This window comes from Silene latifolia, chromosome 2 (genome assembly GCF_048544455.1).
Source record: "Silene latifolia isolate original U9 population chromosome 2, ASM4854445v1, whole genome shotgun sequence".
Lineage (NCBI taxonomy): Eukaryota > Viridiplantae > Streptophyta > Magnoliopsida > Caryophyllales > Caryophyllaceae > Silene > Silene latifolia.
Window position 1 is genome coordinate 18648704 of NC_133527.1, and position 16025 is coordinate 18664728.

Below are 16025 nucleotides of genomic sequence, written 5' to 3' on the forward strand. Positions count from 1 at the left end.
TTCTTCACCCCCGTATCATATACAATAGACAATATTATTATATCTCCGAACTACAAGCCCCCTGGTTGTCGGTCGTTTTCTTGTAAACGAAAATAAAATAATTTTATTGTCTACCTGAGTGGCAACCTTTGACAAAATATCTCATATTTTATCAATTAAAAACTCAATAATCTTTAATTGGTCAAGTTTTAATGTCATTCAAAAAATTTGAATAACACAAGTGCTTATTTCGAAAATTAGCACTAACAATTATATCTAATATAATCATTACATTAACATGATCCAACAGCATTAGCAAACTAACTTTTACAATGCAAACTGAATCCAGCATAAATTACTCTATCATGATAATCATACTTTGTTAAAAAAAACAAGTATTGCATGCGACATGTTTCAAGAACTAAAACCATATGCATGTTGATAACTTATAATAAATGACTATCATGATTACCACGAACAGATAATGTCTTACTTACAACAGAAAGAGTACGAGAATAATTCTCGCACATAGTATGTAAAAAATAAGACCCAAATTTACAAAATATAAATACAAAATTGGCTCTGATACCAATTGAAGGGACCGCTGTACATCACATGTAGCAGCGGAAGACGGAAACGCGGTCCTCCTGAGACCTATTGCATTTAAAAACTTGTAAAACTGAGTAAAGGGACACATACTATATGTGTAGACAATAAATTGGTCTAACCCCGAAAATACGGAGTCTCTAGTGTATCCACACCGGTAGATAAACTAACGTTCTCAACCCTTGAGACGACCTCGGAATATAGAGAAACACTTTCTCACTTTTATTGTAAGTATGAGAGTAGACGATATCCGAACTTGTTACTGTTGTACGTATAAATAGCAAGACTGCATGGCTATTTATAGGTAACAAATAACTTGCTCATTAAGTTTCTTCACATGAAAACTTTGTTAAGCAATCATTAATGAGAAGCCACGTAGCAAAACTTTTTGATAAACATTGAATCAATCATGTTTATCAAAAAAGGACGTGTAAATCAGCTTAATACCAATCTGATTCATTTTTATCCGTCTCTCATACAAACGTCTTTTCGATATTAACTATATTTCCGTGTTAGCGGACAATATAAAAATATGTCGTCGAGATTATTTAATTAATTATCTCATAATAAATTAAATAACCGTAAACGTTAAATATCGACCGTAAGTGTGTGACCACATAGGTTCATCACTAAACCGGTAATAATTAATCTCATTAACTATTAATCGAGGTTGGCGTCTAACAACAGTCCCCGACGGCCGGATAGCGTGAATACCAATATTCACTGTACTTCACTGTACTCGAACCTGGTAAAGGATACTGTATTTATTTCCCTCCGTCGTTCCAACTCCGGATCATCTTAGGGTATGGTTTGACTGTCAAACCCCACTAAACGACCACTATGTTACATGTCGATCACTATTGGTCGGAAATGAATTTAAGAAACTCCTTTCTTAAATCATTCATCTACCCTGGCCAAGGTTTTTATATGACCAATAAGATTAATGACAACATAGAGTTCAAACTCATTACCTTGAGCTGACGGATTCCATCTTGACTCACCACTAATTACATAGGTACTTAATTATACCCAATGACCATTCAACTAGCATTTTTACACACTAGGTGTCCGGTATCTAAGTACAATAAGTAGTCTATTAACTACAATGATGATCTCGGGTCAAAGGATAAAATATACAACTACCCCTTAAGAGAATTTCCACATTGACAGTGTAGGTAATAATAACCATTTGGGAAATCTCACTGTTGATCGCGTTCAATAATCATATCTCCATATGCATTATCTATATTATAACTTAATGAATGAGATCCATTAATACTCATCCTATGAGTACCGTTATCAATATATTGGTCTATCCGGATTATCATAGTCCCATTCTGATAATCACACGACCAAGAACACTTTTAGACTAAACTTTATAATACTCGACTCTCATTATCATAATCTCCATTATGATGTCAAGTATACCAATTTAATCAAGGATTTATCATCGTATTAACACCTTAATAAGATAATAAGAAAATGCCATTTAATTATTAATCTCCATTAATAATTACACTGTATGAAATTTGTTCAAAACGTTTCATAACGATTGCTCTGGGGCATAGTTCCAACATTACAATCATAGCCGAATCCCACAACAGAATATTTGTCTGTTGTTGACTGAGAAAGTTTAATGGATTTCTGAATTAAGGGATTCCATATAAATATACGCTGTGTTGGTCTAAGATAACCATTATCAGAGATGCACAACAAACCATTAACGGATCCCACAAAATAAAATCGGCACGGCCAACAAAAAGACACGTCCAAAGGGCAGACTGAGATGTCAAGTCTATTTCCTTGTCTTAACTGAACTAAATCACGAAAAAAAATACACTGCTCAAATTCTTCGGTTTCTGAACGCTTTGTAATCTCTTTGCATAGAATTATTGAATTGGCGTCGTTTTGGGTGTAATGCTTAAGGTGTACAACCATAAAAAACGGAGAAACAATAAGGGAATGCCATGATTTGCAGACACAACGGCATTTACCTAAGGTTTTCACAGGAAGATTCTTCAGGATTTCAAACCATATGTCTTCAGAGAAACATGGAATTACTTCTGACATTTTTAGTACATTGAAGTAGTAGTGAATTGTATGACGAATTAGATTATTTATTAAGGTAGAAGGAGAGGATAAGATGCATTGTGATTTCCTATAACTCCGTATCAATATTTCCAACAAGTATGTAGGCTTTTTGGTTTCTCTATGTGCAACAGAGATTGACATTGGAAATGATCAAATTAATGGTTTTAATCAATAAATTAGTTCCTATTATCTCCAGGGGCGTCTTAACAATAAGAGTGGCCCGGTGCTACGCAATAAAATGAGGCCTCAATTTTTTTAATTTTTTTTTTATATAGCCAATAAACATAGTGTCATTATTCATTTGCTAAAAAACAAAGGCATAGAAGTAAAATTTGATAAATTCATCTATTTATTCAAAAAAACTCCAATTGTATCTCTCGTCCTTATTAGTTATACTTCTCATTTTTACTCGAAAACTCTCAAATTTGATCAACCAAACCTGAACAAAATACAAAATACATGATTTAGAATAATTAAATGAAATTTAATTATGTATAACTATAACAAAATTAACAACAACTTGACAATTGACATGATTCACTTGGTCAAATTGTCACAGTGTCACAAACGGCCAAACATGTATTAAGTACTCAATTATAAATTATGGCCTTTAAATGATTAAGAAGACAGAAATTATAATATAATTGTTAAGAAAATAAATTAAAACTAAAAACTCATAAAATTAGATGAAATTTTTACCTGAGATTTCTCTTCTGTACTCTTTTACTAGAAATTGATGAATTTGTTTTTAAAAAAAAAATTATAGCTAAAACTTTTGTTAGATAGGTAATCTGATTGAATGGAAAGTTTGGAGAATATAAGTGATCATTGTGAATTTGACTATTTGATAGAGATATATAATCAGAAAATAAGAAGTTTAATTATTTTGGGTATATGAGATTAATGGGATTATGGGAATCTTGGGAAAGGGAAGTTTACGCCTGATTGATTGCTAATTGCCTAATTGATATCTTAAATGTTATTATGATGTCAGTTATATGGAGATTCGGAAAAGATTTAAGTTTTTTTTTTTTTAAAAAAAAAAAAACTGACCGAGAAATTCCCTTTTTGGGCCCAAATTTTGGAGGCCCTGTTCCTAGGCTCAGCCTGAACCGGCCCATAGCCGCCCCTGATTATCTCATCTTCATAAATTCTAAAATGAGACGGGTGTTGGTTCAACACGGTATATACAACGGTGTTACAATAGTTTAGTCATTTCAGTTGTTGCTAATTTGCTATCATGTATCAAGTGTGGCCGTGTGGGGCAAAAATTATTTCTGCACTTGTGGCCACGGTTCATAATAGTACGATATTGTTCGCTTTGGGCCAAACTCTCACGGATTTACTCTTGGGCTCCTTCCCAAAAGGCCTCATATACTATTATATTTTGTAGACACTTATAAAGATGATCTTCCATATTTATTCTACCTATATGGGACATGGATTTGCACCCTAACAAAAAATACTCTTCATAAAGTATAAAATTTAAACAAATCACGTGTAAGTCTCGCATATCGCGAAAATAGAGAAGAGTGATATAGCTTATAACCCAAAGGGCTCCTCCTCGCATAGCCAATTGGTTTTGGGATGAAGCCTCCTTGGACTTGTAAAGTGGACACTCTCTCCTCCTCGACGGGCGCGGCCCAGGCCCCTGTGCGATCTAACAATATACAAGGAACTTGATGAGTATAAACAAGAGAGATTTCTGATTTTGGAAATCGGAGCAACAACATCAATCGTCTTATCCTACAAAGGATATTTTTTATAACTCAAGGCATGAGATATGGTTAAAAACTTAAAATACTCTTAAAAAAGCATACTTAACCTAATTCGGTTAATATCCAAGTCTACTCGATAATTCTCACTGCACACTGTACTCTACAAATTTTTCAAACAAGTAGAAGGGCTTGGTGCATTGAGATTTCCTATAACTTCGTATCAACATTTCCAAGGCTTTCGTTACTCGATCCATGTGCGAAAGAGGTTGACATTGGAAATAATCAAATGAATGGTTCTCGACTTCTCGTATCAATCAACAATTAAGTTCCTATTATTTCATCTTCATAATTCTCAAATTAGACGGTTGGATACGGTATAATGTGGTTCATTGGTAGAAGAGTTAATATGTTACCTTGAGGTCAAATGGTCGAACCTTGGAGAAAACAATTTTTACATATAAATTCAAAAATTATCGCACCAGGAAAGATTACAACATCGAAAAGCTTACAAGAAACCGAGACAAAATGTTGTATAGAAAGAAAAAACGGAGTAAATTGAACTAAACACGATATTTGAATATTTGAAAATCCACTTCCGCATCATGTCACTTATCCAAGATGAATTCTAATCCAAGTGCAGGCTTCGGTCGTGGGATTATCTTGATTGATAAAACCAAATGAATCACCGGCTCACCGCAAAACAAAACACAACTTAGTTAATCACATGAACAACATTAGTGTACCACATCAGGCTAACTTTACCTTGGTACTCAAATAGTCCGAAATCACCTATGCACCTGTTTACAAGTTCTACTGGCAATTCCATTTTCGCAAACGTTTCTTCCGAGACATCAAACAAAAGCATCCATTTGCCTTGAGCATGCCAATGAATAACTCCATTCATAAAGCAGCGAGAAGAAGACACTTGATTGATAGAGTTATCTACCAAATATTTAGCGCAAATAGTTCTCCACTACTTCTCCATGTTCGTTCTTGAACCGAATAAAATAAACCTCTACCAAATGTGGCCTGTTTATTTCCGAATAACTAATTTTGACCACCCGATGATCATTCCTTTGACAATCATAGCCTGTTGGAGTTGGTTAGTTCAGTTGCTAGTCAATCATTAGTTGACTAATTCTTGTATATAATAGATATTATTTATGCTGTGTAAACTCATTTTCTAATAATAATACACAGTTTATTTACCTCGCTCTCTCTAATTTCTCTTACTAAAATCTTCTCTCGAAGCTTCTATTACGCTTTCATAGCGGTCTGTGCAATCCTTCATGGTATCAGAGCAGGAAACTGCTTCTGATCGCCATTGATTTTCCGTCATTCTTCTTGTTTCTTCAATCAATTGATTAGTTTTTACCTAATCTCGTTGTTTTTCCCCAATTTTTTACGATTTTTTTCCAAATTTTCCGATTTTTACCTAATTTTGTCAATTTACCCTAGAATTCATCATTCTTTACCTAATTTTGTCGATTCCATTCATTTGCACTACAAATTAAATCATTTTTTTTACTTAATTTCTTGACATTTCATTCTCTAATCAATGGCGCCTACGGCAATTACACCTGATAATCCGCTTTTTCTTCATACCTCTGAATCTCCTAGTTCAAAGCTCGTTTCTCAATCATTTGACGACAAAGGTTTCAGCCGCTGGAAACGCTCTATGCTAATCGCTCTTTCCGCCAAGAACAAGCTCGGTTTCATCAATGGCAACCTACCTAAACCTGCTTCTACTGATGCTACGGTTTCAGCCGCTGGAAACGCTTTATGCTAATCGCTCTTTCCGCCAAGAACAAGCTTGGTTTCATCAATGGCAACCTACCTAAACCTGCTTCTACTGATGCTACGGTTGATCTTTGGAAACGGTGCGATGCGATGGTTCTTGCATGGATTATGTCCGCTGTATCGGAAGAGGTATATGCTTCTATTCTTTAGAGTACTTCTGCTAAGGATTCTTGGTTACAATTAGAGGAACGTTATACCACTTATTGTGCGGAAGCGTGAATACCTCATGTTTGGCCTCTGCTGCATCCGTGTCCACAACCCATAATAGTACGATATTGTCCGCTTTGGGCCAAGCCCTCACGGATTTACTTTTGGGCTCCTTCCCAAAATGCCTCGTATTATTATATTTTGTAGACACTTATAAAGATGATCTTCCATCTTTATTCTACTGATGTGGGACAAGGGTTTGCACCCTAACAATCCTTCCCTCAAACCAAGGACCATCATCTTGACTCGGACCACCTTGACCTCCTTGGAGAACTCCCCCACTCTACAGCCCCACAACTTGGTCCACCTGATCAACAGTTCTAGTACACAAATGGTTTTTGTCCCGCAAGACCTATGACGCCTTTCATCCATTTAGCCCTGGACCGGGCTTGCTCATGGACTCACCCCGAGCTAGGAGTTTCATGCCTTAGAGTGTACAACTTCAAGTCTTGGGCCTGCTGATGCATCCTCGTGTCTAGCCCAAATGAATAGTGCTCAAATGATTGGTATTCATAAGGAACTGAATGATATTTCTCAAGGAAACGATAGTATCACTACTTATTTCACAAAGCTTAAGATGTTGTGGGATCAACTTGATGCTATGGGAGTATCCTCGGTGTTCATGTGCCTGCACTTGTGGTAATTCTGAAAAATTCGTCAAATTTCAGCAGGATCAGCGAGTTGTTCAATTCTTGATGGGATTAAAGGATGGTTATATTGTTATCAGAGGTGCTATTCTCATGTTGAACCCTCTCCCCTCTATTGGTGTTGTCTACAATACTCTTTTACAGGAAGAACAACAAAGAGAGATACAAACCTCTACACCAATTCAGTTAAATTCTGCTTCCTTCTATGCGCATAACAATCCCAGACCCGTCCAGTACCAGAAGCAGTACAACAACTACAACAATACAGGTTTCCCTTCTGGTTCTTCTGGTTTCAATCCGTACATGGCAAAGTCATACAGACCCCATTGCCTCAGGTTCCTCAGTTTCCAACGGATGACAATTCTAAACCTAAGACCTGCAATTACTGTAAGCAAGCAGGCCATTTCATCAGCAATTGTCCTAAACTCGAGAGTAAAAACAGAGAGAAGTTTGCCAATCAGGCACAATCCTCTGATCCAGGGAGCATCTTAGGAGCTTTTGAGGCTGCTCACGTTACTGAAGGAACCAGTTCAAGTACCGTGCCTACCATGGACCAGTTGATGGAGATGTGGAACAATTATCTTGCTCATCTGGCTCCTCAGATGATGTCTCATGCTAATTTTGCCGGTAACACCACTTAGCCTCAACAACTTTTTACTTGCAATAATTCTTGGATTCTAAATAGAGGAGCTAGTGATCATATGTGTTCAAATAAGAGTTTATTTTCTTCAATTCATTCCATTCCTAAGCCATATTCTGTGTCCCTTCCCAATAGTCAAACTGTCCTTATTAATACTGTTGGGACAGTTCCCATTTCCCCTAAAATCTCTCTGCATTTCATGTTAGGTCAAATGGTAGCGAGCGAGATTTTTTTGGGTCTTGAGCCTAGAAAAAATCGAGTCGAGTTTCCAGGTCGAGTTAGAATTTGACAGGTCTATAGTGAACTAGACTAAAATACTCCATTTGTCTTGATTATTTGTTCACCTATTCCATTTTACGGTGTCTAATCACTCTAATCTCATTCATTAGTGAGATATTTTGTAAGTAATTTGATCATACACATTCATTATGTCCACATGTCATCCAATAATAATCACTACAAATGGTCTCACACTCTTTTTTAGTCTTTGTGCAAAAACTAAAGATAAAGGTAAACGGAAGTAAGGGATTAGAATACTCAAGGAGAATTAAGAGCCTCTCCATAGTTGAAGATCCAATTCGGAGGAATATTAACCAACTTATTTGTTGATTCACTCGCATGCTTTTTGCTTCATGATCAATCATCAAACAATGGGAACTTCCGATAAACTATTGCACCGAGATTTGTTGATTCATTTTGCACCTTCATGCCAAAAAAAAAAAAGAATACTTGGGGAAAAAGACCAAATTAGGGTTTAACCAAAGCCTAGACTACCAGTATATTAGGGCAATATATAGTAACCCTACGATTTACCCAAGATAGAGTTCCGAAACAATTTTCTTCAATCATGGACTCCAGTTCCAATGATTCTCGTAATTCTTCCCTAAATCATGAATATATCTCCGAAGAACAATCCGATTACCTTATTTCAAGCGATGAACAAGAAGACGAGCACGAATCGCCAGTATTTGATCCTTTTTATTCAAGCGATGAACAAGAATCGCCTCGAAAGCGGATCAAACGCACCTACGTAGACCGCATAACCAACTTACCTGATGCATTGATCACACACATATTATCTCTATTGCCTGTCGAAACCGCCATGAAAACCCAACTCTTGTCGAAACGATGGCGTTACCTTTGGGCTTCAAGCCCAGTACTAACGTATTCCCCTAAGAGTAGTAATGAATTCATTACTAATACTCTGATGCTACATAAAGGGCAACTTAAGACACTTTCATTAGCCAAAATTGAGGGTTACAACGATCTCGAACCGCCAACTAATTTGTGGTTACAATGTGCAGTTAATAAGCAAATTGAAGTGCTCGTGCTTGAAATTGATAGATACGAAAACTCGTATCCTTTGCCTCATAGTTTTTTCTCTTGTGATAGTTTGAAGGAATTAAGTCTTAGTGCTTCGAAATTCGATTGGGGTCATTTTTCGGTTTTTTGGAAATCGTTGAAGAAATTGAGCTTAGAAAATATCAGAAACTTGTTTAATGAAAAGATTCATAAGATTATTGAGGGTAGTCCGGGACTGGAGTCGTTTAATTTGTCGCATTGTGCGGGTTTTAGTCGGATTAATGTTTCTTCTAGTTGTAAGTTAAGAAATCTTGTGATCAATTACTGTGGCAACCGATACGATGACGATGCTGATAGAAGTGATAAATCGTTAGAGATTTCGGGTCCAAATATTAGAAGCTTAGAGATTTCGGGTTATATGGAATGGCAGAATTGCCGGTTAAAAGACGTATCTTCGCTGGTACAAGTGAATTTCCGATTTTATGCTTCTAAATTGGATGTCTATCATAGAGATTACAATCTAAATTTAAGTGACGCTGCTTCAAAGATGATGCATATGCTTGTTCGAAATATTAGCCATGTCGAGAAATTATCATTGGGGAGTTGGTGCACACAGGTTAGTACTTACTACTTAGTATAAATTTATCGAGTCTAGGTATCACCTTCTTTGTCTGTTGGGCTTTTTTTTTTTTGACCAGGAGTATTCCCTACTGACAGCTGAGGCAATCTCCTTCGGGTAATCAGGGCAATTTAATGGGTGAACCCCTCTCTAGTTTGGTTTTATCATTCGCAAGAATCGTCAGTAATCGAACTGCTGACCACTTGTTTAAGAGATGAGAGCTCTTACCACTCACACCAACTAATTAGTTGAATACTCACCTCGTGAGAGTCATTTGGTTACTTTTTTTTATATTTTGTCATCTATATTCTAAATAATACAATGTTTCTAGGTTCTATCTATTTGTGAGTTGGAAGGTGAGCCTACAATACCATTACAATGCAAGACTTTGGAAATTCTTTCATTAAATGAAAGAAGCATACCAGGCATTGCCAGATTGTTGCGGAGCGCACACTACTTAGAGAGATTAACCATTGATACGGAACCGTTCCAACCTCACCTCGATTATCATGAGGTAATCTATTACTCTCGTATAATCGTATTACATAATAATTGTTATACTCTGGCCTCGCATTCCTTTTGTTCTTCACATCTCTATTTTTTTGTCAAAGCTTGTTATCAAAAAGTCTTTCACAAAATATTACTCTGTATTTTTTTCATTAATACAGTCAAAGTACCATTTTAGAGACCGTGTAAAAACAAATGGGAAGAACATAGAAAATGGGGAGAAGGGTGATTAAGTTCAATGCTCATGTTGTTTTGATCAGGTAGAGAACCCAACCGTGCTCAAAGACTTTAATTGTGAAAACTATTGGAAGTCATCGGAAAGGGCGGCTTTCAACAATCCATGGCAGCACCTCAAGGTTGTACAGTTCATAAGGTTATTCGACATAATGGAGACGAAGTACATGACGGAATTAGCAGAGTATGTGCTCGACCATGCTAAGGTCTTGGAGAAATTGGTGTTAAAGGCAGGTGAAGGCACTTACCGACAATCTCGGTCGTCAGATTTACGGCATTCAAGTTTGTTTCAAATAATGCTGAAATTGCTAAGTTGTCCAAGATGTTCGCATCATGCCAGAGTTTTACTATTGTAATCTCACACATGGTGTTTGGAATACTCCCTCAGTCCCAAATGCTAATTTATTAGCTACTGTGTGTTTTTTTTATGAGGGAAATCTCGAACATAAATAACTATCAACTGGGAAAGAGGCAGTAACGGCTTTGGCCATGTTCCCTTGTTTTTCTTAGTCTTGTTATTTCTTCAAGAATTGGATATTTTGTTTCACTCACAATACTAATTGTTAAATTGTGAAATCGTTTTAAATAATGTAGATGATTATGGATAAGTTGTCCAAGACGTTCAAGTCATGCAATAGTTTTTTTTTTTGAAGGTGAATAAAATCATCTTTGCCCCATAATTATTACCACATTTTCCTAATAATTCGTGTTCTTATTCTAATGCTCTGAGAATATGCCTTAGCCATCTTTTGCCCAAGGGTTGCATTTTCGGTTTTACTTGCTATTAAGTGTAACGTCTAATAAATAATTGGCGGCTGATCTGAAGTTTTCTCAAAGACAGTCTTACACAAAATAGTGCGAGACGGACCATGTAAACATGGTAGACATAGATGATTATACTCTTACAATTGTTGGAATATGTGTGTCTCATTCTAAAGAATACAATTGCGAAGTGATATTTTACTGTCAACTGGTCCACACATATAGATATATAATTGGCTGACAAGAGTTTGACATTACTGTCGTGCGACGGTGGTGATCAGTTGATCCCCTTAGGTCATACCTAAAGGGTAACACTCTTAATTGATCATTTAATTGATCGTATGAAGATACTGGTTAATTAAATTACTTAAAATTGACGGACGATTTTGGAAGTAATATTTACGTGTCTCATTGTAATTTGATTAAATAAGATACGGTCTAAGCAATTGAATTGTTTTATTGCTTAGATGAAATTATTGTTTAAGGAAACAATTGCATTTGAATGAATAAATTATTATAAATACAAGATGTTGTGATTTATAATTGGTAAAATATTTTGGTATAAGTAATTATGAATTACTAAGTCAATTTTGTATATGACGTATTTTTATTAATGCGTTGATTTTTAATATGTTAAAAATACATAACAATTTTACATGACATGTTACATGTGACAAATTGACAAAATAATGTGTAAAATGGATTTTCCATTTTACACTATATGGACCGAAATTAGGGGTGATATTAGGAAAATATTATGTTGATTAAGTAAGTGGGAAACATAATCATTTGCCTAATACCTAGCCATGCATACCTAGTGGTTATTGTGAAGAGCACTTTGATCATGCATTGGGCATCACTACCTCCCCCTTCCACCCGGTTTTAAGAGGAGAAAACCATGGGTTTTTTCTCCTTAATTTTTACCTAATATACACTACCTAAAACATTAGTGCATTATTCATTTTCTATTCATCTAAAATAAGAGTTTTTAGAGAGATAAATTCTTCCTTATTCTCCCTTTCTCTTAACCGAAATATTGAGAGAACAAAATAATATTTTGGTCAATTTTATACAAAATTAATATTGTTCTAGTAATAATAATATTAATTTTATTAAGTTGTTACTTTGGGTATTATTCCTTGGGAGAGATTCTCTACTTGAATCCTTGTTCATCCATTTAAGGAAGCTCAAGAACAAGTGAGTAAGAGAACTCACTTATGCCCAAATAATCCGAAATCTTCAATGTAAGATGATGATTTCTTTCTTATTCTTTTATTGTTTGCATGCATAAGATCATCTTTTAATTTTATGACTAAATTAAAATTAAAATATATATGAATATGTATAGTAATGAGATATAGATTTCCAACAAGCTGTATCAAGAGCCTTTGGTTGTTTGCATGCAAATCGGTTATAGTTTTTCCGAGTTATACGATTAACATATAAAACTTGTAAATTTGTGTTATTATGATATATCACGAAATAAATTATGCATGTTAAAGTTTCTGATCCTAAAATGTATTTAGGATTTTTTGGTTAATTTATGGATTTTATTGTTCATCTTATATAATAATGGCATTAAAAATGTGATTTTATGATTAAAATGTCATTTTCGGACTAAAATTAGCTAAACTTCGAATTTTATAGTGGTTTTTGGATATGTTTTCACATAGATTATATTTAGATGACCTGTAAAGTTTCATAATTTTTGGAGTTTTATGCTCGAAATATGGATTTTTCATGATAAAAATCGGATTTAAATGAAAATGGGTTAATATGAGATAAATTTCGAATCTGGTCATATAAATTTAGTATGTTGTCACATGCAATTTTGCAAGATGTGTGTAAAATAATAGGCTATAATGAAGTCTTCATGCATGATTTATGAATTTTTGATGGAAAATAGCATAAATAGTGACTTAATTAGTGAATAATTGCTAAAACATACTTCATGACTAAGGAAAAACGTCACATGTTGCATTTTATTATCTTTTTCAGATCTAAAATTGAAAAGTTGATGAATATAATTTTTTCTCATGTTTTTATGATTATAATTGATAAATCCGATAAACCGCAACATTGTTTTTCCCGATAAATTTCAAAATTTTTAACCTAAGTTTTTTGAACATTATGAGTGTCATGGTATTTTTTCCAGAATGTTCATGAGTTTAAATTTCAAATTTCAAATTTATTTGAAATTTTTATGATTTATTTGGAGTTTATAGCATTTTATTGTAATTTTGAGTCCATTAATGAACAATTTTAAGAAATATAAGTTAATTATAGTCAAATGGTTAGTGGAGACTAATTTTGAGTCCTAAGTTGGTAAGGGTAATTAACTTGTGCATAAATATGAATTTATGTATTTTATTGTGATTTTAAAAGGTTGAATCACGCAAATCCGTAAAGACCGTTTAATATATGATATTGGCTCCTTAAAGGCGATTTAGCATAAAATTAGGCATGTTCATACATATTATAATGCTGCATTTTATTTATGATTGTCATAATTTTATTTTATGTAAATTTTGAATTATGTAATTTTTACTTAGTATGACCTTAGTTTTTTAATTGGTATTACCCGAAATGTATGGCAATATCGATTCGGTTGTAATTTATTGTGATCTCATATCACCGTTTTGTAATTTAATAGATTTATTTTATTTTAATTACAAATGTATAATAGGAAATTATGTAATTTGTTATCTAATTTAATTATTTCGGAGTTCCTTGAAGACGGTGTCACTCAAGGAAGGCGATACATAAAGACGGTGTTACCTCGAGATGCGTGCCTAAACCGAAGTCCAAGGGACCTGATACGTGCATTTTATATAGTCGTTTTAGCCTAATTTATGCGCGTATCTTTATGCTTTTATCGTGGTTTTATGCTACGAAATGCCCCGAATATGCTACTTTGGGTTATTTTGTCTTAATTGCAGGAATGGACCATAAAGTAGTAGATTCATGCCATTTACCGTCCGTTTTGCATGCATTTGGAGGAAGAGTAGATTTGGAGCGGGAAATATTGCTGTCTTGGGATGCGTGAAGGTGTTTCAGGAGCTAAAAGGACAAGTCATAGTCAAACTAGCGTGATTAATGAGCTTCTGAGGTCAAGATCCACTCGATCGAGTGATTAATTAGTCGATCGAGTGGTTTTAGGGATTAATAATAAGTCGATCGAGCAACTTTATGGTCGATCGACCAGTTCAATAAATGCTTTTACTCGATCGAGCTCTTTTCTTGGTCGATCGAGCGGTTTCTGGCTGGGTTTGCTCGATCGAGTGGTTTTATTCCACTCGATCGAGTGGATTTCGCTGATGGGCTGGGATTTTTGCTCTAATTCCGTCATTAGGTTTAACTATACTCCTATTTTCTTATAAATAGGAGTTAGGACGTCATTTGTAATCATCCGGGGATCATCATACGTTACTTTTTCTTCGGTCACTGCTACTGTTACTTTTGTTCTTTCATTTCCGGATCATTTATTTCAGTAACTCTTTCTTCCCTTCTTTCCTTTTAATTTAATGTTTATTATTCCTTCTTCTCTATTTCTTGCTCCCCCTTTAATTATGCATAGCTAATTCCGTAGTATGTTAGGATTAGGGAAGCCGTGGTAGCGATGTTTTAATTGACTTGAATAGATTAGTCTTGCGATAAGAATTGTATTAGGCAATTTAATTGTTATCACGTCGAATGAATGCATGTAGGAGACCAATAAATCTAGTTAACCCCGACCTGGATCGAAAGATTGGAAGGGAAGGCTTGCTTAATTATAATAGGGTATTGTAGTGAGGGCGAAAGCTAAGCTATTTACGCTCTAGGGCGGTTTAAGGACCGAAAGGTGACGACCATAGCTCTTCTTATCAATAGTTTAATCGTCTCAGTATACCCGTTAGTATAGTTGCCACGGTGGACCGACTCCTAGCATAATTCCCTTCTCTTTCTGTTAATTTCTTACATTCATTTCTCTCTCGCCTATTAGTTTAGTTCAACAATCAATTCAACCCCCATTTTTGTGACACCCTGACAGACCGAATTAAACAGATAGATAGCAACTTAGCCTCCCTGTGGAGATCGACCCTACTTACCGCTGACTTCTGTTAGTTGTACTTAGGTATTTTATTTTTGGTACGAAACGACAGTATCAAATTTTGGCGCCGTTGCCGGGGAGGCGACGCTTTTTATCTGTTTTATTTTGTTTGTCATTTCGCCTCAAGGGAAGACTAAGTACCTTGAGGCCGTTCTTATCTTTTTCTTTAGTGCTGTTTTGATAGGCCTACAGGTTTATTAGACAGGCTACTGAGGGAGATTATCGAAGGTAAGGCTTGAGTACCTTCGATCCCTCTTGCCAAGATGACATCTGTCTCCCGACTAATTGCTCAGTTTGAAGCCCAAGCTGAAAAACCTGCTAGTTGGGAAAGGAAGAAATCTTGGGGATGTGGTACTGCTGAGCACAATGCAGCCGTAGTTGTGCCGCCACATCCACCCTATCAATGGCCACCGCAACAAGATCCTCCCGATATACAAGAAGAAGAATTTGCGGAGCTAAAATCCTTAATGGAGACACTTGCATTCCAAGCGCAAGAATATGTCTCGCGAGTTGATGAGCTCGAGTCTGCAGTTGCTCAGTTAGCAGCTGAGATAGAGATCGAAGAGATCGCGGAGCTGACATATTTAATGGGGACGCTTGTATCCCAAGTGCAAGAGAGTGATAGATATATGGACGCTCGAATCCTTGAGCTGGAGTCACGCATCGCTCAGCTAACAGCTGAGATGGAAGAATAAGAGGTATACCTTGCTGAGAGCGGTTTTTCCCCTGAGGAAACCGTGTTGCCCAATGCTGAGGATGGCCTCTATGACTCGGATGACGAGTTTCTATCACATTTCACCGCCCCACACGAAGATTTCAGCCC

The 16025-nt window shown here is 35.6% G+C and overlaps 1 protein-coding gene across 1 annotated transcript; it reads left to right on the plus strand.

Annotated features, from left to right (window-relative positions):
• Window positions 1-8370: 8370 nt before the first annotated feature.
• LOC141628607 (F-box protein At5g03100-like) lies at window positions 8371-10935 on the plus strand. The gene is made up of 3 exons (XM_074441727.1): window positions 8371-9606; window positions 9941-10123; window positions 10377-10935. Exons 1-3 carry the CDS (start codon window positions 8536-8538, stop codon window positions 10704-10706), a joined length of 1584 nt encoding a protein of 527 aa, XP_074297828.1. The 5' UTR covers window positions 8371-8535; the 3' UTR covers window positions 10707-10935.
• Window positions 10936-16025: the final 5090 nt, after the last annotated feature.

Coding starts and splice junctions, on each gene's coding strand:
- LOC141628607 (XM_074441727.1), top strand. CDS start 8,536: ATGGACTCCAGTTCCAATGATTCTCGTAATTCTTCCCTAAATCATGAA. Junction 9,607..9,940: donor TGGGGAGTTGGTGCACACAG/GTTAGTACTTAC, acceptor CAATGTTTCTAG/GTTCTATCTATTTGTGAGTT. Junction 10,124..10,376: donor CTCACCTCGATTATCATGAG/GTAATCTATTAC, acceptor TGTTTTGATCAG/GTAGAGAACCCAACCGTGCT.